At 34.7% G+C, this 24,627-nt stretch overlaps 1 protein-coding gene across 1 annotated transcript; it reads left to right on the top strand.

The window, feature by feature from the left end:
• The first annotated feature begins 208 nt into the window (after window positions 1-208).
• On the top strand, window positions 209-754 carry LOC140971310 (uncharacterized). The gene has a single exon (XM_073433523.1). The coding sequence runs from the start codon at window positions 209-211 to the stop codon at window positions 752-754; it is 546 nt and encodes a 181-aa protein (XP_073289624.1).
• The last annotated feature ends 23,873 nt before the right edge of the window (window positions 755-24,627 follow it).

Genomic DNA, 24,627 nt, shown 5'->3' with positions numbered 1-24,627 from the left:
ACCATTAGATCGTTTCCTCAGTAGTTATTGTGATCTGCTGGAAATATATTCTAACAAGATAAACTATAATCTCTAATAGAATTCTAGCACCTTTGCAAAAACGTCAAAGAAAAGAAAGAGTTTATTCACCCCCCTTCTAAACTCTAAGTTGATCCCCAACAAGTGGTATCAGAGCATGTTATTCTTATTCTGAAAATCTACAACAGAAATGGCACATTTCAGCAAGGTCCCTATGTTCTCAAAAGAGGATTTCGATGATTGGAAGATTAGGATGAAAGCCCATCTTGCTGCCCAAGACGATGACATGTGGTTTGTCATCACAAATGGTCCCTTGAAGATTCTAAAGCCTAATACTGCTATTGCTGTTACTGAAGATGCACCACAAATGCTTGAAAAACTAAGAAGTGACTGGACAAGCGGGGACAAGAAGAAAGAAAATCTAGACAATGTTGCTAAGGATATTCTATACGAAACACTTGACAAGAATATCTTCAGCAAAATCAAGATGTGTCATACCGCAAAAGAGATCTGGGAGAAACTCATCGAAATTTGTGAAGGAGATGAACAGACAAAGGAAAACAAGCTGTCTGTAGCAATGCAAAAATTTGAAAATCTTAATATGAAAGCTGGAGAAACTCTAAGCGAATTTGATGAGCGATTCAGCAGCTTAGTAAATGAGCTAACAACTTTGGGAAAGGAACTTGGCAATAGAGAAGTGACACTTAAAGTGATGAGAGCTTTACCCAGGGAATGAGATGTCAAGACAATGGCTATGAGAGTCTCAAAAGATCTGAGCAAGTTGGAGCTACATGACTTGTTTGCAAATTTAAAAGCTTATGAATTTGAATTGGAAGTGATAAGTGGAGAAGATCCCTTGTCGAATCCACCTACCAAGGCTCTTGCAGCTACTGCTACTGCTACTTGCTGCAGTTGTTTCAAGTGTATCATCTGCTGCTGCTACTGAAAGTACATCTGACAAGACTGTTGAACAAATCAGCAATGATACAATGTCTCTATTCGTGAAGAAATTTTCGAGATTCATTAAGAAAGATCACCGAGCATACCAAAGCCCAAACCGGAACTTCAAAAAGTAATCTCCTCCTGATGATATGGAATGCTTTAACTGTGGAAAAATTGTACATTTCATTGCTGATTGCCCGAAACCCAAGAAAGATAACCAAAAGAAGAAGGAATTCAAGAGAAATGATAAGAAATCCAGAAGAGATCGCAAAGCAATGATTGCTGAATAAAGTAAATCCAAATGGGCGGATTCTAGCTCTGAGTCTTCTGAATCAGATAGCCATTCAAGCGAAAGTGATGAAGGAGATGTGAAGTGTCTCATGGCAAACACTAAATCAGGCTCGACATCTGGAGAGGTATTTGATTTTGATTCTGATGAATTTACACAAAATAATTTAGTTAAAGCATTACATAACATGGTAGAAGAGTACTCAAACTTTCTCAGTCATTCGAAGAAGTTAAAATTGATAATCAAAAACTTGAAAGATCAAATCAGTAAGTTCACTTGCTTGCAAGAAAACAGCTGCAGTGATCTAGAAGTTGAGATAAGTAAATTAAGAACTGAGAATGAAAGAGTAAATGCAGATTACCAGACGATAATGTCTGAAAATCAGAAGTTATTGGTACTGGTGAATGCATGGAATAAGTCTTCTGTTTCATTAGAGAAGATGCAAGAATTACACAAGCAATATGGAGACAAGAGTGGTCTCGGATTCAGTAATGATGAAAGCACTTCTGAAACAAGTACAAAGCCAAAACTTGATAAGTGCAAAGAGAAATACATTCGCTTTGTTAAATCTAGTATGGTACATGAACCAGAAGTACCAACTGTTCAAGTTGAAAGGTTTGTAGATCAGACGAACAGAAGTAAACATTATGGTCTGAGTTATGTTGAACTTAAGAGAAGAGTATCAGAGTGCTGGATCCAGCAGAAGATTAAACTCAGGAGGACAACCCTCTGTGAAGGTTAGAAACTACTAGTACTATAATTGTAGACCAGTTCAAAAGAGATACAGAGCAGACGATAAAAACATAAGGGAAGAACAACATCCAAAAATGCTTTTTATTAGAAATAACAGATCTTCTGTTGCACGCACCTCTGGGATACCCGAAATACAAGATCACCTAGAATTGTACAAATGTGGGTTCCTAAAAGACTGATAAAGCTTGGACCCAAATAGATTGGGTACTAGTTACTAAAACTTGTGTTTGCAGGAACTGGAGAAGAAAGCCAAGATAAGCAGCTCTACATGGTATCTGGACAGTGGATGTTCCAGATATATGACTGGGCAAAATAGTCTACTTTCAAAAATAATAAGTTGTAATGGACCAAAGATAACTTTTGGGGACAACTGAAAAGGTAAAATCGTGGGTAGGGTAAGATTATCCATGGTAATATCAATATAAATGATGTGCTCTTAGTTGAAAATCTCAGTTACAATTTAATCAGCATTAGTCAACTATACAATAATGGTTACTCAGTAGCTTTTCTGAAGCACACCTGCACAGTTAAAGATGCTAATGAGTCTATAGTCTTAACCGGAAAAAAACAAGGCAACACTTACAAAGTATCATAGAACAAAGATCATGTTAATGTTCCTTTATGTTTAGTTGCCTCCCTAAGTGATAAACATTGGGTATGGCACAAGAGATTGAATCATCTTAACTTCAAGTCAATCAATAATCTCAAGAAGCAGAATATAGTTGATGGCTTACATGATATTAGTTTCGTTAAGAATCATGTATGTTCTGCATGTCAACTTGGCAAACAAGTAAGATCTAGCTTTAAGAATAAAGGTAGTAAATCAACATCAAGATGTTTGGAATTATTGCATATGGACTTGTTTGGTCCAATCCATCACGAGCTTCGGGGAATGAAATATACTCTTTTTGTTGTTGATGACTTCTCTAGATTTACTTGTGTAATATTTCTTGCTGGAAAATATCAAACCAGTAGCCTCATGATCAAGCTTCTGAAAAAGATTCAAAACGAAAAATCAGTTTCTGTCATTAAAATCAGAAGTGATCGGGGCACTGAATTTACTAACAAAATTCTTGAGTTGTATTTGGATGAACATGGTACTCATCATGAATATTCAGCTGCCAGAACGCCTCAACAAAATGGAGTAGCTGAGAGGAGAAACAGAACTCTTAAAGAAGCTGCTAGAACAATGCTAGCTGATGCAGACATCTCTCAGGCAGAAGCAATCAACACAGCATGTTATACATAAAACAAAACCATGATTAACAAGAGGCATAATCAGACTCTATATGAGGTATGGAAAGGTAGTAAACTAACGTATCATATTTTCATGTGTTTGGTTGTAGATGTTTTGTGCATAATAATGGTAAAAGTCATTTATCAGCATTTGATTCAAAATCAGATATTGGACTATTTCTTGGATATTCAGCAGTAAGCAAATCATATAGAATTTTCAATAATAGAACTCTTAATGTTGAAGAATCTATTCATGTCGTCTTTGATGAAGATAGCAGTGCTCTTGGAATTTCTAACATGTCAAATCTAAGTGACAGATTAGACAGAATTCATCTGGAACCGGATAGTGAAGATGATGCAGAACCAAGTGTCAAAGATGCTCAAAATCCAGAACCAGACATTCCTATGGTAGAACAAGTTGTACAGACACAGGATGTACCAGAACCAGTAGCTGACATTCCAGAACCTACTATTGCTTTACCTGAGCTTGATCCAAATAAATTAAATCAGGAAGAAATCCCTCTAAACTCTTTTATTTGGAGAAAATCACACCCTACATATTTGGTTATTGGAAATCCAGCAGCTCCATTAAGAACCAGAAGGCAAATGATAAATGAATACATGCATGCTGCTTTTATAACTCAAGATGAACCTAAGAAGATTGAAGAAGCTCTTCTGGATCCTAGTTGGATTGAAGTTATGGAAGAAGAGCTGAATCAATTTAAAAGAAATGAAGTGTGGTTTCTTGTACCTAGACCATCTCATCAAGCAGTTATTGAAACTCGGTGGGTATTTAGAAACAAGATAAATGAAGAAGGTACTGTGGTTAGAAATAAAGCAAGAATGGTGGCTCAAGGTTTCAGACAAGAAGAAGGAATAGATTATGATGAGACCTATGCACCAGTAGCAAGACTTGAAGCAATCAGAATATTCTTAGCCTTTGTTCCTTTCAAAAACTTCAAAGTTTATCAGATAGATGTAAAAAGCGCCTTCCTAAATTGTCTACTGCAAGAAGAAGTTTACGTTGAATAACCCCCAAGTTTTATTGATCATTTCTTACTGCATCATGTCTTTAAATTACACAAAGCTTTGTATGATTTGAAACAGGCACCTAGGGCTTGGTATGACACTGTTTCACAATTTTTTATCAATCATGATTTTACCATCGGCACCGTGGACAAAACTTTATTCACATTAGTTAAAAATAAGCACATTTTGTTAGTACAAATTTATGCTGATGACATTATCTTTGAGTCAACTAACCTCAAATTGTGTGAAAAATTTGCTAAGATAATGCAGAAACAATTCGAAATGAGCATGATGGGAGAATTAACATTCTTCCTAGGACTGCAGATTAAGAAACTCGATACCGGAATTTTCATAAATCAGGCCAAGTACACAAAGGAACTACTGAAAAAGTTCGGCATGGAAACATACTCTGCTGCTTCCACTCCAATGAGCTCATCTACTAAACTTGATAAAGATGAAAGTGGAATGTCTGTAGAGGTAACTCAGTATCGTTGTCTTATTGGCTCATTGTTATATCTTAGTGCCAGTAGACCTGATATTATGTTTGTTGTTTGTATTTGTGCGAGATATCAGTCTAACCCTAAGCAATCGCATTATATTGCTGCTAAACGTATTTTGAAATATTTAAAGGGTACTCAAAATGTCGGCCTAGGGTATCCCAAGGATTCGTCTTTCGATCTTATTGTATATTCAGATTCTGACTATGCCGGTTGCTAACTGGATAGAAAAAGCACCAGTGGTTTTCGTGAATTTCTTGGTGATAGGTTGATCTCTTGGTTCAGTAAAAAGCAGACTTCCATAGCCACGTCTACTGCAAAAGCAGATTATCTTGTTGCTGGAAGTTGCTACTCTCAATTACTTTGGATGCAACAACAACTTAAGGACTATGGAGTCTAAGCCTCTGAATCACCTATATTCTGTGACAATACCATTGCTATAACAATTACACACAATCCAGTACTTCATTCCAGAATGAAGCACATTGACATCAGACATCATTTTACTAGAGATCATGTGTAGAAGAATGACATTCGTATGGAATATGTCCCTACTGATCAATAAACAGCATATATCTTGACAAAACCTCTTCCTGAGACTAACTTTTCTTATTTTCGATCTTGGTTTAATTGATATGTCAACTACTGATTACTATCTTCTGATTTTGTTATGCTGTTAGTAGTACAAGAAGTATAACAAAATGATCTGTTTCATTCATAAAATCAGATGCGTTACACTGGATAAGCATTACAATTGTTGATATCAGTAGTATTGAGATTTACAGTAGTAACCCTAACTAGAACCTACTGAAATCATCCCCTCTTTTCACATGATCGTGGTTTGTGAAAGGGATGATTCCGCAGCTGTAATCTAATTATATGGAATAATCTAATTGATTATTCAGACTACAGATCCATGAGTTTGTTCAAAGTCTTCATCCTTTTAAGAACGATGTCTTCAAATATCTTCTTACGAGACGCTGCAAGTTGTCTTTGGAAGTCCCTTGCCTCATCCGACTCCGGAGAAGACTCTGATTAACTGCTTGCTTTTTCCATTTGTTAGTTAAATACTTAAAATGACTTAGTTTGTGTCCTTGCAGGTATTTATAATTATCCTCGGGGTAGTTGAAGAGTCACTTGACTATTCACCTTCCACGTGTTCCCTATTGGAAGAATATTATAGTCATTTATTATCTCCTCTGACCTTTAATCTTTGCATTTAATATATGTTTATCTGCATTAATTGAGCGAGAACATGGTTTAATTGTGACTGTTATTTCTGTTTTTAGTCATAAATAGAAGGAGAATTGTCTTTTCGATAAAACAATGTGTCTACTGGACTTTGTCAAAAGTGCTGGATATATTTCAGTACTTTGTCACTTCCAATAGATATTATCATAAGACGACAAATCATCTTCTGAATATTTAGTACCCGCTTTGGACAGCCCGCCTTTTATTGATTCTTAAAATTTTAAAATCATTGTGTCAACTGACACTCGTCTTTTAACTCTTCAAAATCTCACCGTAAACATATTGACACGTGTCTCTATGTTTTCATTGACGGCTGTACATTTTGAAGTTTAACCACCTCTTCTCTCTTTGATTTCACTTTTACGATTACAGATTGTTGCATACTTGCTACTGCTTTCTCTCGAACTTCGTTCTACTACACAAATCTACTTCAAATCCTTCTTATCAACAGGAAATTGGCTGGAGCTTATACACTCAATGCTTATCAAGTCAACTTCGCTTCAGTACTCACCATCAAGAATGAGAATCTCGTTAAGATGCTCAAGGCCATTAAGAAATCTGGTCTTAGAAAATTTCTGGAATCACCCGCAATCATCTACAAGACCACCCTTCTGGACTTCTATGCCAAAGCAACCATTGAGGATGACAAGAATGTATACTCTCAGGGAGATGCATCCATAATCATCGATGCTGCCCTTCTAGGATTAACATTCTTTCTCCCATTCTCAGGTAATTTTGAGTGCTCTGTTATCACTAAAGAGGAAATGTCTACTGCTCTTACCTCTTTCTCAGCTTCTAGAGAGGAACTTTCTCCCTCTTGTTTTAAGAAGCTTCTGAAAATGGAGTACCAAGTACTAACCGATATCGTTGCGAAGGCATTACTGGTAAAGCTTGGGACTTTTGATATACTGACCAAGGAAAAGGTTCAAGTGATGATGGCCATCACTTCTGAAGCTAAAGTGGATTGGAGTCGTTTCTTGTTCAAAGTCATGAAGGACATGATTCTAAGGAAGGGTACTGGTTTTGCTGTCCAAATCAGCAAATTGTTGAAGGATGGTGGTTTTTCGCTTACATCAGAAAAGTATGGCTCGTATGTCATGATGGCCGATGCTGACAACGTGCTTGCTTTGAGGGCAAAATCAACTGTGGCAGAATTTGTTTCCCTTAAGAAGGAGATTAGTGATGTTCAAACTGAGGCTCAAGAACCTCAGAAGAAAGTCAAGCGAAAAAGAGTTGCTGCCTTGACTTACTCCGAGAAAACAATATCTGGAGAATCTGCTGCTCCCACCAAAACCTCACTCCCAGCCACTCCAACCAAAAAATAAACAACAAACTACCATCCGTATCAAGAAGGCAGCAGCCCTGACTGATCTTGATACAGTTCCTTTGGGACAGGTTTTCCCAACTGTTACCTCATCCAAACCAGCCTCCATACCTACTTCAAAACCCGCAGCCATCCCAAATGCAATTATTTCCACTTTTTTTTAGACCCTCAGACCCTCATCTGGAGTTGTCATTAGAGAACCTCTCGCAGGGTCTTCTGCTTTTAGACCCGTGCAACCTGCCTCCTCATCAGACAAAGAGAAAGGAAAACTCATTGAAACACCAAAAGTCATGGTGACAAATCATCTGTTCAGACTGCTTTTGAACTTCACTTGGATGAAATCGAAAAATTTGCACGAGAGGATATTATTTTCTTTGACGATTGGCTCAAAGTTAGAGTTTTCCACCCAATCACATGCTTAAGACTCCAGGTTCTTATGCGAAGATGGTGAAGTATGAGAAGCAAGTCTTTGCTTCTGACAAGACCCGGAATGTTATTGAAGCAATAAACAGAAGACACTTCATTCTTGATCAGCTGAAGCCTCAAAAGCTGGATTCTGTTCTGAAGATTCTGAAGTCCAATTTTGATCCAAAGAATCCTACTGCTGCTCAAGATCAAGATGTCATTCATCTTTTGTCTACCCATATGAGACTTTTGAATGAGCAACATCTTGCTCAGGAACAGGCCTTTGGAGAGCCTTTGCAGCACAGAGTAGGCCTTGTCCCAGATATTCTCAAGATTAAGCCAGTTGAGGAAAAGACTGCAGCTCCTTCTGAAGCCAAAGTTTCCAGTACTCCTCCACCTTTGACAATGCCTACTAAATCTTCATCTCTGATTTATAATCATGATCTAGCATCGGTTAATGAAGTAATTCAATTAATTGTTGCACCCTCTACTGCACCAGAAGCCCAACAAGCAGAGCAATCAATGAAAGAATCAGATGCTGCTACTTCGTTTTCACTACTGGACTTGGACAAATTTTCGGATGAACATCGAGCAAAATGGAAGAACTACTGATGTTCAATCTGAACCAAATCCAGCTGTTAAGCCACTAGAAACCACCAGAGCAGTTGATTCGAGCAAACCAGAAGACACTGCAGTACCTGAACAACCTACTGCTTCTGAAGGACCTTCTGCAGAACCAACATCAGATCCTTCTACTGCTCAAACAGAAACTGCTTCCTCTACTGTTTTGATTGTCCTTCCTTCTGATTCGGCTGCCCACATTGCTCATATTGCAGAAATCAAACAGCGTATTCAAGAGAGATCTCCATCTCCAGAAGAATAATTCGCTCTTGAATTTGAAATAGAAGTTCTGCAAAGAAACCTTAGCAATCTTTCAGAGATAGTAAAACATTTGTCTTATGAACATGCTGGTGAAGTAAGTGCTACAAAATTTTTCCGTGATCGTATTTCTAAAAAAGTCACTCGTACGACAGAATCTTTGGCCAAGCTGAATGTTGAAACCAGCATCTTCAGGAATTATGTTTTCACAAATCAGAGTAACATCTTGCTCGGACAGGCTGAGTTAACCAAAACTATCTCCAACCATGATTCCTATATTCTCAGAGTATCCAACCACGTTGAAGCTATGGATTCGAAGCTTGAACTTATTGATGCCAAGATTGAGTCCCAATATTAATCTTTTCACGCTCTTATTGAACAAGTTTCCAATCAAGCACCATATCTGGAGATGCTAAATCATGGAATTCATACTCTTACTAGCCGAGTGGATGACTTGCTCACTCGTTTTCAGGCCAGTGATGCAAAAAAAAGGGAATCAAGCAGAACATGTGGCATGACTGAAGATAGCAGAAGAGACCAAGATCCTCAGAACGAGGAAACTATTTTCAGAGACATCGAAACTGATTAAAGCTATTTTAATTTTTTATTGCTTATCTTTTATCTTGTTATAAACTCTATCTGCTTTTCATTATAACTGAAGATCTTTATTTTACTAACATCAAGGTTTTGGCATCATCACAAGGGAAAAATTGTTAGACTTAATTTAATTGTGGTGATGAGAATCAAAACCAGTAGGTAGTAAATACATAAGATAATATAAATAGCAGAAGTACTTATATCGCTAAAACAGAAGCAGTACTTATCGAGTAGCTAAACTTAATGGTTTACAAAAACAGAAGCAGAACTTAACATCTTTCGCTTGATCGTTACAAGAGTTAAATTGTACCGTTATCTTACATAGTACTAAGTATTAATTGCACCATTTAATACTGTACGAAGACATTTAACACGCCTTACTAGTTTTGGTATAAAACAAAGACTGATTATTCTGAAGCTTTCTGCAGGACCCTTTTTCGGGGATAAAGATGATCTACTCAGAGTCAAAGAAGCCGTTTTGTTTATAGACGTTGGATTCAAGGTTTCTATATATTAAGGATCAATATAATATAGAAACACCGACTGATCATTATTCAACAAGCAACACATTCTCTGTCAAACGTTATTTTGAGCAATCAAGAACTACTCTTTATCTTCAAGCTCAACATACAGAAAAGCATCAAACTATTTATAGAAAATAACCGATCTTCTGAGATAATCTTGTGCTGCTGTTTCTATATCTCTTCACAAACTATTCACCTGATTACATTTCATTGAGAAGAGTTTGTAATCTCAAAAAGAGTCTTTTCCAGAACCTTGTTGAATTCATTGTATTGTGTTGTGAAACTAAGAGTTTCAGTAGGAGAAAGGTAAGTCCTACTGAAGTGGGTGTGTACAAGAGTTGTACTGTAAAAACCAAAGTCTTTTAGTGATACCTTCTGAAAACAGAAAAAGAGGAGACGTAGAAGATTTCATCTTCGAACTTCCAGAAACAATTAATGTCTACTGCCTACTGTTTTATTATTTTCACCTCGAACCATCAGATCGTTTCCGCACTAGTTATTGTGATCTGTTGGAAATATATTCTAACAAGATAAGCTACAATCTCTAACAGGATTCTAGTACATTTGCGAAAACGTCAAAGAAAAAAAAATTTTTATTCACCTCCCTCTAAACTCTAACTCGTTCCCCAATTGTGTATGATGTTTTTTATATTAATGTTATCATTATCTCCTGGATTTTTTTATAGGAATTGCTTCAATTTGTTGATTTTGTACCAGTATTTTAATTTCTTGTAAAGGAGGATGATTAGATTGAATTTTTCTAGAATCGTTAATGGTTTCCCATTCTAGTGATTTATTTCTCATGAAACTATGATTTACAGAGTTTAAAAATGGGTATTCTAAGGAATTTTGAGAGGAGTATTGTAGAACCCGTAAATTAGACTACGTATAAGCCATGCATAATTCCTAGTATTTAAATTAAAATGATTTTATTGCATGAGTATTTAAATTCTCTTCTTTAAATTATTTATTTCATGCAGTAGTTTAATTATTAGCTTTCAGTAAATTAAGTGAGGCCGGACTGGAGTTGGAGTGAAGAGATAAATTTTAATGTTAAGAAATGTTAGTCCGACTTCATGGTATTCCAGTTTCTATCGTATCTGACAGAGACCCCAGATTCCCATCCTCATTTTGGAAGAGTTTGCATTCGACGATGGGTACGAAGTTGCTGTTCAGCACAGCTTTCCACCCTCAGTCAGATGGGCAGTCAGAGCGAGTCATTCAGATTTTGGAGGATCTTCTCCGTGCTTGTGTTATCGATTTCTCCGGGAGTTGGGAGTCGAACTTGCCATTAGTGGAGTTCACCTATAACAACAGCTTTTAGTCGTCTATAGGAATGGCTCCGTATGAAGCATTGTATGGTCGCAAGTGTACATCTCCTGTTCATTGGGATGAGGTAGGAGAGAGAGCCGAGTTGGGTCCAGAAATTATTCAGCAGACTGTCGATATAGTAGCCCAGATCCGTGACAGGATGAGGACTGCTCAGAGTCGACAGAAGAGTTATGCGGACCAGCGAAGGAGAGATTTAGAGTTCGCTGTGGGCGACCATGTCTTTGTGAAAGTGGCACCTATGAAGGGTGTCATGCGATTTGGGAAGAAAGGGAAGCTCAGTCCGAGATTCATTGGACCATTTGAGATCCTCGACAGGGTTGGGACGCTAGCTTATCGTGTTGTTCTTCCGTCGAATCTGGCCGGAGTACACAATGTGTTCCACATCTCCATGCTGAGGAAGTATATGGCAAATCCTTCGCATGTGCTGAATTTTGAACCGTTGCAGCTTACTCCGAACCTGTCTTATGAGGAGAGACCAGTGCAGATCCTAGACAGACAGGAGAAGAAACTTCGGAACAAGCTGGTTAAGCGAGTTAAAGTCAAATGGCTTAACCATTCAGAAGAAGAAGCTACGTGGGAGTCTGAGCCAGAGATGAGGAGTCGGTATCCGGAACTATTCGGTGAGTTTTAATTTCGAGGACGAAATTTCTTTTAGGGGGGGGGGAGGATTGTAGAACCCGTAAATTAGACTACGTATAAGTCATTCATAATTCCTAGTATTTAAATTAAAATGATTTTATTGCATGAGTTTTTAAATTCTCTTCTTTAAATTCATTTATTTCATGCAGTAGTTTAATTATTAGCTTTCAGTAAATTAAGTGAGGCCGGACTGAAGTTGGAGTGAAGAGATAAATTTTAATGTTAAGAAATATCCCTAGAATTTATTTAAGTTAAATAATAAGTTAATTTAATGTAAAAGAAGGTTTAAGGAATTATCTAAATAAGTTGAGTTAAGTAGTAAATAAAGTTCAATAATTAATTCCTTAATTCCCTAAAATATTTAATGGGTAGATAAAACACTAGAGATTTAAAATTTAATATTTAAAAAATATTTTCCCTTTATTTTCTTAAGATTTTCGGCCACCACTTCTCATTTTTAAAAGATTTAGCCTTTTTGATTTACAACTCTTATCCTTGATGCAATTCCTTATCCTTTTTTTTTTTATTTTTCTTGGGAGATAATTCCACCACACTAAATCTCAATAATTAATAATTAAGCAATATTTTTTTTTCCTCTTTTAATCATCAAAATTCGGCCCTCTCATCTTTGTAGGATTTAAAACTTGTCAACTCACAATTTAATTGATTTTCTTCCTTATCCATTTTTAGGATATAAATCCCTCACTTTTAATTCTCCAATAATTAGTAATTAAACAATTCCCTACCCTATTTTAATAAATAAAAATCGATCACCCCTCTCCCTTCTTTTAAAAGATTTAAATGAGTTGACAACTCATTCTCCATTATCTCCTTAATCTATTTTAAGTAGAAATTCTCCCCACCTTTAAATCTCCAACCAATAAATTATTTAAGCAATTTCTCCCTTGCTCCTAGACTAGAAGATCGACCAAGTGCATTCTAGAATTGCCCTCAAAATCTTTTATTATCACCATCATTCCTTATCTCACAAACTAGAAGATAGAAAGAATATTTGCCTTCCTTTATCTTGCAACCTTTCCTCCATCTCCTAGACTCATTTCTTCTCTCCATTTTTCGAAAACTTCAGAGCTTGAACTTGAAGAGAAAATCGTGTAAGGCTTGACAGAAAACAAGAGAAAAAAACAAGGTAGCAAAGCACTCCGCCTCCTCCGCGCCGCGTCGTCGTATCTTTTGTTTTCTTCAAAACAAAAATCCAAGGCATGTTTATACCTTCTTTCACACTTCAATCAAGTCATATTAATATTTTTAAACCATTATACTCATGATTTTTATGAAGCAAAACCGAAATAAAGAACCAGCATTTTCGAAAAATATGTACAGAATTTTTATGGTTCATGTGCGCCTTCACGGTTTGGCTTGTTTTGATGATTCAGGTGGTTGGCTCGACTCCAGGGGCTCGGGACTGCATATAGACACGTACTAGGGTGTGTCAAGACCATGTTGGTCCATTCGTTCAGTCCCATACACGCTGGAAACTTGCATGTGACAGCAACACCCCAAATGTGTCCCTTTGAGTCTCGATTTGTATAGTTGCTGTCAAGGGAGGGCGTTTCTGATCTTGGCTGCCCTAGGGGCCTATAGCCATGGTTAGAAAACTTCCCTATCATATCTAAGACGTGACCAAGTCGCCTTTTAAGGCTCGGTCCATGGCGGAATCAATTTTTAAATCAAAACTCATGCACAACCCCTTCGCCCCTTTCGAATTCTGCTTGTGTAACTATCGAGTTTGGTGGTGTGGTGTGAATTTTGGTTGGCCCATAGCCACGGTTCATACCATATCCCTTGATGTCTAGATTGTGCCATGGTCAACCAAATGGCCACTGGAATGGTCCATGATAGCAAGAAGCGTCGCAATACCCCACGCGCAGAATTAAGTGCTCGGGTGGACTTTTCGGTTGGTTTCGGGTGTGGTTCGAATTATGGCTGGCCTAGTGCCCTTAGCCATGGTTCAAATCATTCCTTAGGATGTTGGTAAGAGGTTCTGGTCAGTGGTTCAAGCCCAATGGCCATTAGCCTCACAAACGACGCATGGAAACCAAAGCACTGCTGCTGTATTTTTGTGATAGCAACTTGCTGCGTCGGATCAGTGGCTCGTTCGAGTTCTCGGTTGGCTTTTAGCCTATGGCCTTGGACTGGACAGTGCTTCATTGAGTTGGGAAGGTCATGTTTTTAGCCGTTTGTGATTCGGATCATTTTTGAGGGCGTACAAGAAATTACAGTGCGATGTGCCAAATTGACTCTCGAAAGAGCGTTTCAGGTTTTGGCCTCCATTCAACAAAATTTCGGCCCTTATCATTTTTGGAGCATTACTTCATCATTTTAAGTGTATTTTAATCATGACTAAATGATGGTTCGGTGTTGGTTCGGGTTGGTACGGAGTCATGATTTAATACGGAGTCATTGGGCGTAATTGTCTTGTTTTTGGAGTCAATTACAAAGCTTGATCAAGAAAAATCATTTGCATATTTTTCATATTAAATTTAGGTCGCAGTGAGCCTGGGGACGATCCAATCCATGTGGTAAAATAATACAGGATATTTAATTATGCCATTTAATTATATTACGTGCATAACAATATAAAATATTCATTTTTGAGATTTATCCGATATTACTTGTGGCCATTTCACTATCATTGGAGCATTGTATTATCTGGTCGCCAGTTACCGATCAGTTCAGTTTCACCCAGTATACTGTGGCATTAGTCTGATCAGACGTTCATTACTTCACCCGGTCGCCAGTTACCGGTCAGTCCAGTTCCGTTCAGTGCGGGGGCCACTTGCGTAGACCATAATCTCACCAGAAAATTTATGACATGCCATTTTATTACAAGGCTCTAAGGAGCAAACATTTTCACTGTGATTTTCATTTCAGTTTCGCACGTATTATAATTGATCAAGATAAGTTATTTTCACGCATGCCTCATGACATGATATTTTTATCCCATACAAATTTTACTATATTATTTACTCATTATTTAAAATATATGCATGCTGAGTCTTTAGACTCACTAGACTTGATTGTTGTAGGTGCTGATGATGTTGGGATCGAGGGCGGGGACCAGTGAGCCAGCTCGAGTCGGCAGTAGTGGGACCCGAGGACCTAATTTACAGCATTTACCATTTTTTATGCTCAAACATTTTTATCAGTTGTTGGATTACTTTAACTTGTTATTTTGCGAACAATAATTTCTTCCGTTGCTATTTTGAACATTAAACTTGATTTATCAGATTATTTTGTGAATGAGGCATTTTAATTACTTTAAAAAGAAAATTTTAAATTTTTCCGAAAATTTTCAAACACGAATTTTCGGGCCATTACAAGTATATTTCAAACCAATCGAAGAATAAAATGTGAATTTTATATTTATTTATAAATTCATAGAATTTTTCTTGAATATTTTTTCTGGTATCCATAAATTTTTCAAAAAACCATAATCTTTTTTCTTTATTATGCATATCATAAAAATCCTTATGTAGAAAGTTTTTATCTACTTGGAATTCTTTTTCTATAACATTTAGCTCATTAATTATGTTTTCTGTTATTGAGGAAAAAGTTGGACTAGTTGGATCTTATTCTGATTCAAATTGTTGTTCTGGAATATTTAATTGTCTTCCTATCCTATTTTTGGTATATATAGGTCTAGGTATTTCGGAGGTATAATGTACATTTATTATTACAGAATTGGGTATATCTGAAGTAGAATATTTAGGTTGGGTTTTATAAGGAGAGTTTATTTGTGTTATTCTTCTTAGATCTATTGTATCTGAAGTAGAATAATCATCAGATCTACTAATATGACTACTTGTTCAGTCAAAAAAACGTTTAACTCTTCCATCTAAATATTGGGTTATTTCTTTTTATTGGGTGTTGGGTTCTTCTTGATCTATAAGTTCTGGTTTTACAATACCTTCTAAAATCCATTCTTCTGAAAGTGTTATATCTTTCCATTGAATAGGTTTACGAATTACTGTATTATATTTTCTTAAATCTGTTTGTAATAAAAGAGTTTCTCCTTTTTTACTATGAAATTTTACTTTTGTAGCAAAAGCAGAAATCATGGCTTTATAATGTACTTTAAAGATTAAGGCTACTGGAATTGAACATTGAAGCATATTATAATTATGAGTTTTTATTTGTAGGACTAAAGATTTTAAAATATTTTTATCATTTTGGGAGGCTGAAAAATTTGGATAACAATCAAAAGAAATTGGTCCCGTACACAGAATAGATTCAACAAAACATAACAAGGAGTCTTCAAAGTTTGTGAATCTAGCATCTCTTAAAATAGCAAGGATAGTGGTATTTAATCCTTCTTTTGTTAAAGGTTTTATTCCAACTTGGACTAATCCAATATGAAGATATCTATAATTCTCATCTCTATGTTTTTGTAAAGAATTTTGGGAAAATAAATTTATTGTTTCAAAAGGTTTTGTAAGTTGGATATCTCTTTCTTCTTTTTTGATTGTAAAATCAGTTTTGAAGAATTGATATTTTGAAGTTTTATATATTTGATCTTTATTTACTTTAAGAATTTCCCAGTTATCAATTGATTTATCAATATCTTATATGACTATTTCTTCAGTATTTATTATCCTTCTATTTTCATAAGAAGTTGAAGTAGAAGAGTTAAGAGAAGTAGACCTACTGAAAAGTGAATTCATTTTATTAAAATTTGTGTTTCGATATTTAATTTCTCTCTACAATCCCAAACAATTCTATAGTTTTACAGCCTTTGCTTTCAAACTTACTACCCAGACTTTCTTAGGCAAAAACACTCAAAAGAAACTAAAATTCTTAAACTCAAATTAAAATATCGTAAAAACAATTCTTATAACTTTAATTAAAAACAAAAACACAAATTTTAATAAAATGAATTCAATTTTCTGTAGATCTACTTCTCTTAACTATGCTATTTCAATTTCTTATGATAATAAAAGGATAAATACTGAAAAATAGTCATAGAAGATTATGATAAATCGATTGATAATTGAAAAATTCCTAAAGTAAATAAAGATCAAATCTATAAAACTTCAAATTTTCAATTCTTCAAAACAGATTGTAAAATCAAAACAGAATTCCAAGTAGATAAAAACTTTTTACATAAGGATTTTTATGCTATACATAATAAAGAAAAAAGATTATGGTTTTTTGAAAAATTTATGGATACCAGAAAAGATATTCAACAAAAATTCTATGAATTTATAAATAAATATAAAATTCACATTTTATTCTTCGGTTGATTTGACATATATTCCTCTCAAAATTCCTTAGATTATCCATTTTTAAACTCTATAAATCCTATTACAATGAGAAATAAATCAACAGAATGGAAAACCATTACTGATTCTAGAAAAATTCAATCTAATCATCCTACTTCACAAAGAATTAAAATACTGGTACAAAATGAACAAATTGAAGCAATTCCTATAAAAAAAAATCCAGGAAATAATGATAAAATTAATATAAAAAACATCATGACACAAAATAATTTCACAAATACAAATTTAAATACTATAGGAAAACAATTAGAAAGGATAGAAAAACAAATACAAAAACAGTCCACAAATAAAATAGAAACTTCGAATACAGATAGTAAACTCAAAAACCCAATTTTTAAACCATATCAAATAACAGAAAATAGAGTTAAAACTATTAAAGAGAATAATTCTTAATTTATAAAAATATTACACGATAAATTAAGTAAAATGGTAACAACACCCAGTAGTTCAAATCAACCAATAGATCAAATTGCTCTTGAAACACCAACCTCTAACCTTAGAATAAATACCTTAAATCATGATTCGGATATTAGTGAAGCTTTAGAACAATTCCAAAATCATACAAATAAAATCAATTAAATAAATTGGAATCAATCTTCACAAAAATTACATATTATTCCTGCTCCATATTTAGGAGTAATAAAACCCATAACACAATCTCGTTTTAATGCATCTTCCGTTTATGATTGGAACATAGATGGAATGAATGAATATAATATTCTTAGTATTTTACAACAAATGACTTTGACAGCAAATGCCTATAAAACTCAAACAAATACACAAGATAGGACCATAGCCGAACTCTTTATAATTGGTTTTTCTGGTCAAATTAAGGGTTGGTGAGACTATTATCTTATGAATCAACAACAAGAAGATATTCTAAATTCTATAAAAATTGATGAAGATGGGATACCAATTTTAGATGAAAATGAAAATCCCCGACAAGATTTTGTAGCTACTTTAATCTTAACAATCTCTTTACATTTTATAGGTGATCTTTCACATTTAAAAGATAAAAATGCTTAATTATTATCTAATCTTAAATGTAAATAATTAATTGATTTTCAATGGTATAAAAATATTTTTCTAACCAGAGTCATGCTTAGGGAAGACTCTAATCAACCATTTTGGAAAGAAAAATTCCTAACAAGATTACCAACTCTTTGAGGAGAAAAGGTTAGAAATAAAATTAGAGAATCATGTGGAAAACAAATAATTCCTTATAATGAATTTACTTATGGTCAATTAATTAGTTTAATTCAACAAGAAGGTTTAAAAATATGTCAAGATCTAAAATTACAAAAACATTTAAAATGAGAAATGAAAAGAACAAAATAAGAATTGAGAACTTTTTGTCAACAATTCGATATAAATCCTAATAAACCTTCTCCTTCTAAATGCCTAGGAAACTGTAATGAATCCTCTGAAAAACTATATAGAAAAAATTTTAAATAAAATAAGAAAAATTCTAAATAAAAAGAAGAATTTTATAAGAAACCTTATAAGAAATTTAAAATTTTCTAACAATATCCAAAAAAAATCTTTTAAAGATATTGAATGTTATAAATGTCATAAAAAAGGACATTCTTCAAATTATTGTGGATTGAATAAACAGTTAAATGAATTAGAATTAAATGAAGAAATATTAAATAAAATTTCTAATCTTTTAATTGATTCTTCTGAGTCTTGTAATTCAGAATTTGAAAAATTTTCTTCTAAATCCAAAGATGAAAATATGAATATTTACAAATAGATGAATTAATTACATCAAGTAACGAATCTGAAAAACAAATTAATATGCTTTCAAAAGATCAACAATTCCTTCTTGATATTCTAAAAAACATAAATGATCCCAATATTAAAAAAGAATATCTTGATAAAATTTTAAAAACTCTCAAAGAAAATAAAGGAAAAAAATCAGAAATAAAATATAGTACTTTACCAAATACTTCTAAAAATACTTACGACCTAACCAATATTTTAGAAAAAAGAAAGAAAATAAAAATTAAAGAGATAACAATCCAAGATTTACAAAAAGATATAAAAGAAAGATAACTAGAACTAAAAGAATTAAAAGAAAAACAAAAACAAGATTCTGAAATAATCAAATGAATATTAGACAATAGTAATATTGAAAATTCTGAAGAATCTGAAGATAATAAAATTAAAAACATTCAAAATTTTGAGAAAATTCCAGAAGACATTCTTTTTGTATTAAGAGAAATAACATCTAGAAAATATATATTAAAAATAAATTTGGTATTTTCAGAAAATTTTAAAATTAATACAATAACGCTTTTTGATACTGGTGCGGATTTAAATTGAATAAAATCAAGGATAGTACCTAAAAATTTTCAAGAAAAAACTAATGAAAAAATTTCGGCTGCTAACAATTCTAAATTAAATGTTAATTCAAAAACAGAAGCATCAATATTAAACAATGGAGTTTTTATTAAAACTACATCTAGTTAAAGATATACGTCATAATGTAATTCTAAGAACACCTTTTATAGGATTAATTACTCCATATAAAGTAAATAATAATTCTATCTCTTTTAAATTTAATTACAAAAAATTAGAACTTGAATTCTTAGAAAACCTCGTACAAGAAATTTCAATTTAATAAAAGCATATTTTATATATGAAAATAGTATTAATGTACTAATTCAAGGAAAAAAATTTCATATAGAAAATCTCAAAAAAAGATATTTCCCAAAAAAGGATAATAAAACAGTTTGAAAAACAAGAATTTCAAAATAAAATTTCAAAACTCCAAAAACTAATAGAAACAGAAATTTGTTCAGAAATTCCAAATGCTTTCTGGAATAGAAAACAACATATTGTAGATCTTGTTGGGGATCAATATAGAGTTTTGAAGGGGGGGGAGGTGAATCAACTCTTTCCTTTGTTGGACATTTTTGCAAATGGTGCTAGAATCTTGTTAGAGATTATAGCTATTCTTGTTCGAATGATTATCCCGAATATCACAAAATAAGTGTGGAAACAATCTGATGGTATGGGGTGAAAACAATAAAAACAGTAGGCAGTAGACGATGGTTGTTTCTGGAAGTTCGAAGATAAAATCTTCTACGTTTCCCCTCTTTCTGTTTCCAGAAGGTATCACTAAAAGACTTTGGCTTTTACAAAACAACTCTTGTACACACCCACTTCAGCAGGACTTATCTTTTGCTTACAAAAACTCTTAGTTTCACAACACAAGTAATACAGTAAGGTTTTGGAAAAGACTTTTTTCCAAATTACAGACTCTTCTCTGTGAACTATATTAAATTGAATAGCTTTGAAGAGACTAAGAAACAACAACACAAGTTGATCTCAGAAGATAAAATATATGAAATGAAGCGTGTGCTGCTTTTCTGTATGTTGAGCTTCTTGATAAATAGTAGTTGATATAGCTCAAAAGAAGTTTGGACAGATAGTGTATTCTCAATAATGATTCGTGTGTGTTTCTATAAAGATTGATCCTTTTATAGAAACCTTGAATCCAACGTCTATAAGCAAAACGACTTTTTTTGACTTCTGAGTAGAATCAGCTTTATCACCTAAAAAGCGTTCGACAGAAAAGCTTCAGAATTATCAGTCTTTGTTTTATACCACAAATGGTAAGGAGCGTTAAATGTCTTTGTACATCATTAATGGTGTAATTAATACTAGTATTAGGTAAAGTAACGGTAACATTTAAGATAGCAACGATCAAACAAAGACGTTAAGTTTTGCTTCTATTTAATATAAGTTCTGCTTATGCTTTTTATAAGCTGATAAGTACTCATAAAGTACTGCTTCTGTTTTAAGCGATACGAAGGCTTCTGCTATAAGTACTGTCAGCTTATAAAAAGCATTAGCAGAACTTATATTAAACAGAAGCAAAACTTAGAAGTTAGTAAAGATGAATAACAGCAGTTATATCATAAAAACATATAACAATTATAATAAGATAATTGCAAAGTAAATAAACAGAAATAGTCAAAAGAAAACTAATCATCAGTTCCAATGTCCTTAAACATTGTTTCTTCATCCCGAGGATCTTGATTTCTGAAAGAAGATTCTGCATGATGTCCTTTTGTTCTGCCTTCTTCTGTTCTGCCTTCTGCTTCCCCCTTTTGGCATCTACAAAGTAACTCAGTAGATTATCAATCCCACCAGAAAGGGTATGAATCCCTTCATTCAGCAACTCCAAGATAGCGCTTGATTCGAAATTTTTTCAGTAAGATCTGCAAGAGATTGAGATTGGGACTGAATCTTAGTATCAATGAATTCTAGTTTCGAGTCCATAGTCTCCACTTTGTTGGAGAATGAGCGAATGGATGTATCATGATCAGATAAAAATTTAGAGACTTCAGCTTGACTAAGCATGATATTACTCTGATTGGTGAAATAAGATTGTCTGAAAATGCTGTTTTCGACAAGTAGCTTGTTCTTTAGCAAGAAGTCAGTAGGATTCACAATGGCTCTGCAAAGGCTTGTTCTTTAGCAAGAAGTTAGTAGGATTTACTGGATCAAAATTCGTCTTTAAAGTCTTCAAGATCGAATCCAGTGTTTGCCGCTTGAGATGATCAAGAATGTAATTCTTCCTGTTTATAGCCTCAATCACATTTTTTGTCTTAGCAGATGCAAAGACTGCTTTTCATTCTTCATCATTTTAACATAAGCACCTGTTGTTCTCAGATATGTGATTGGGTGGAAAACTCAAACCTTAAGCCAGTCATCAAAAAATATAATGTCTTCACTTGCAGATTTATCAATCTCATCCATATGAAGATCAATTGCAGTATGAACGAATGACTCGACGCCATGAATTATTGGTTCTTCGACCAGTTTTCCTTTTCCATTGCCTGATGGAGTTGGCAGCATAGGTCTGAATGCAGAAGACCGTGCGATTGGTTCTTTAAAAGCAACTCCAGACGTGGGTCTGAGAGTTGGAGCAGAAGTTGACGTGGTTGCAGTAGAGGTGGCTGCTGGAATAGAAGAGAAGACAGATTCTGGTCTTGATGAGACAGCTTCTGGAAATACTTGTCTCAGCGGGACCGTATCAAGGTCCGAGATGGCTGCTGTTTTCTTGATTCGAATGGTGGTCTTTTGTTTGTTCTTGCTTGGAGTGGCTGGGAAAGAGGCCTTAGTTGGAGCAGCAAACTCTTCAGAAATGGTCTTATCTGAATCAGTCACGGCGACCAACCTTTATCTCTTTTCTTTCTTTTGAGGAGCCTGAGCCTCAGTCTGAGCATCCCCTATCTCCTTTTTCTGAGCAACAAATTCAGCCACGGATGGCTTTGGCCTTAAAGCAATTACATTATCAGCATCGGCCATAGTCACAGAAGATCCGTCCTGTTCAGAGGTAAAAGGAAAACCAACATCCTTTAACATTGTGATGATCTGAACAGCAAATCCAGTGCCCTTCCTCAAAATCATATCCTTCATGATTCTGAATAGGAAACTGCTCCAGTCCACTTTGAATCCAGAACTGATGGCAATCATCACTTGAACTTTTTCTTTGGTCAGCTTATTAAACGTACCAGCTTTGACCAAGAGTGCCTTTGCTACAATGTCTGCGAGTACATGGTACTCCATTTTCAGAATCTTCTTGAAGCAAGAGGGAGAGAGTTCCTCTACAGAAGCTGAAAAAGTGGTGAGGGCAGCAGACATTTCCTCTTTAGAAACAGCAGAGCATTCGAAGGTACCCGAGCAAGGAAGAAAGAAAGTTGACCCCAGAAGGGCAGCATCAATGGCTATGGATGCATCTCCTTGTGAGTAAATGATCTTCCCATCCTTAACTGTTGCTTTGGCGTAGAAGTCCAAGAGGGTGTTCTTGTAAATGATAGCTAGTGTTTCCAGAAATCTTCTGAGACTAGATTTCTCAATAGCTTTGAACATTTTGACAAGGTTCTCATCTTTGATAGTGAGAACTGATGCGAAGTTAACCTGATAAGCATTGAGAGTATAAGCTCCAGCCATTTCTGCAAATAAGATTTATTCGAGGTACATACTGTAGAGGAGAAATGCGAGAGAAAGCAGTAGCAAGTATGCAGTAGTTCTGAAAGCGTAAAAGTTAAAAGAGAGAGAAGAGACAGTTAATATTCAAAATGTACAGCCGTCAGTGAAAACATAAGGACACGTTAGCAATTTCAGGAGCACCGCTATCTTCATCAAAGACAACATGAACAGATTCTTCAACATTAAGAGTTCTGTTATTAAAAACCCTAAATGTTTTGCTTACTGCTGAATATCCTTGAAAGATTTCAGCATATGATTTTGAATCAAATGCAGATAGATAATTTTTAGCATTATTATGCACAAAGCATCTGCAACCAAACACATGAAAATATGAAACATTAGGCTTACTCCCTTTCCATATCTCATATAGAGTCTGATTATGCTTTTGTTGATCATGGTTTTGTTTTGTGTGTAGCATTCTGTGTTGATATCTTCTGCCCAGAAGTGCTGAGAGATGTCTGCATCTGCTAGCATTGTTCTAGCAGCTTCTTTAAAAGTTCTGTTTCTCTTCTCAGCTACTCCATTCTGTTGGGGCGTTCTGGCAGCTGAATATTCATAATGAATTCCCTGTTCATCCAAATATAACTCAAGATTTTTGTAAGTAAATTATGTGCCCCGATCACTTCTGATTTTAATGACAGAAACTGATTTTTCATTTTGAATCTTTTTCAGAAGCTTGATCAAGAGGCTACTGGTTTGATCTTTTTCAGCAAGAAAGATTACAAAAGTAAATCTCAAAAAATCATGAACAACAACAAGAGTATATCTCATTTCCCCTAAGCTCATGATAGGGATTGGACCAAACAAGTCCATATCCAATAATTCCAAACATCTTGAAGTTGATTTACTACCTTTATTCTTGAAACTAGATCTTACTTGTTTACCAAGTTGACATGCAGAACAAACATGATTCTTAACAAAGTTAATATCAGGCAAACCATCAACTATGTTCTGCTTCTTGAGATTATTTATAGACTTGAAGTTTAGGTGATTCAATCTCTTGTGCCATAGCCAATGTTTATCACTAAGGGAGGCAACTAAACATGTAGGAACACTAACATGATCTTTGTTCCATGATACTTTGTAAGTGTTGCCTTCTCTTTTTCCGGTTAAAACAGTAGACTCATTGGCATCTTTAACTGTGCAGGTGTGCTTCTGAAAAGCTATTGAATATCCATTATCACATAGTTGGCTAATACTAATCAAATTGTAGCAGAGATTTTCAACTAAGAGCATATCATTTATAGTGATATTACCATGGATAATCTTACCCTTACCCACGGTTTTACCTTTTGAGTTGTCCCCAAAAGTTATCTTTGGTCCAGTACAACTCATTATTTCAGAGAGCAGACTCTTTTGTCCGGTCATATGTCTGGAACATCAATTGTCCAGATACCATGTAGAGCTGCTTATCTTGGCTTTCCTCTCATGTTCCTGCAAGCACAAGTTTTAGTAACTGGTACCCAATCTATTTGAGTCCAAGCCTTATCAGTCCTTTAGGAACCCACATTTGTACAATTCTAGGAGACCTTGTACTTCGGGTATCCCTAGAGGTGTGTGCAACAGAAGGTCTTTTATTTCTAACAGAATGCATTTTGGGATGTTG

The sequence above is a fragment of the Primulina huaijiensis genome, chromosome 1, assembly GCF_012295235.1.
Source record: "Primulina huaijiensis isolate GDHJ02 chromosome 1, ASM1229523v2, whole genome shotgun sequence".
Lineage (NCBI taxonomy): Eukaryota > Viridiplantae > Streptophyta > Magnoliopsida > Lamiales > Gesneriaceae > Primulina > Primulina huaijiensis.
Note: the sequence above shows the minus strand (reverse complement) of the source record. Positions and strands in the feature narration are given on the sequence as shown.

Bases quoted from the DNA above. Each gene is read 5' to 3' on its own strand.
- LOC140971310 (XM_073433523.1), top strand. From the start codon at position 209: ATGGCACATTTCAGCAAGGTCCCTATGTTCTCAAAAGAGGATTTCGAT.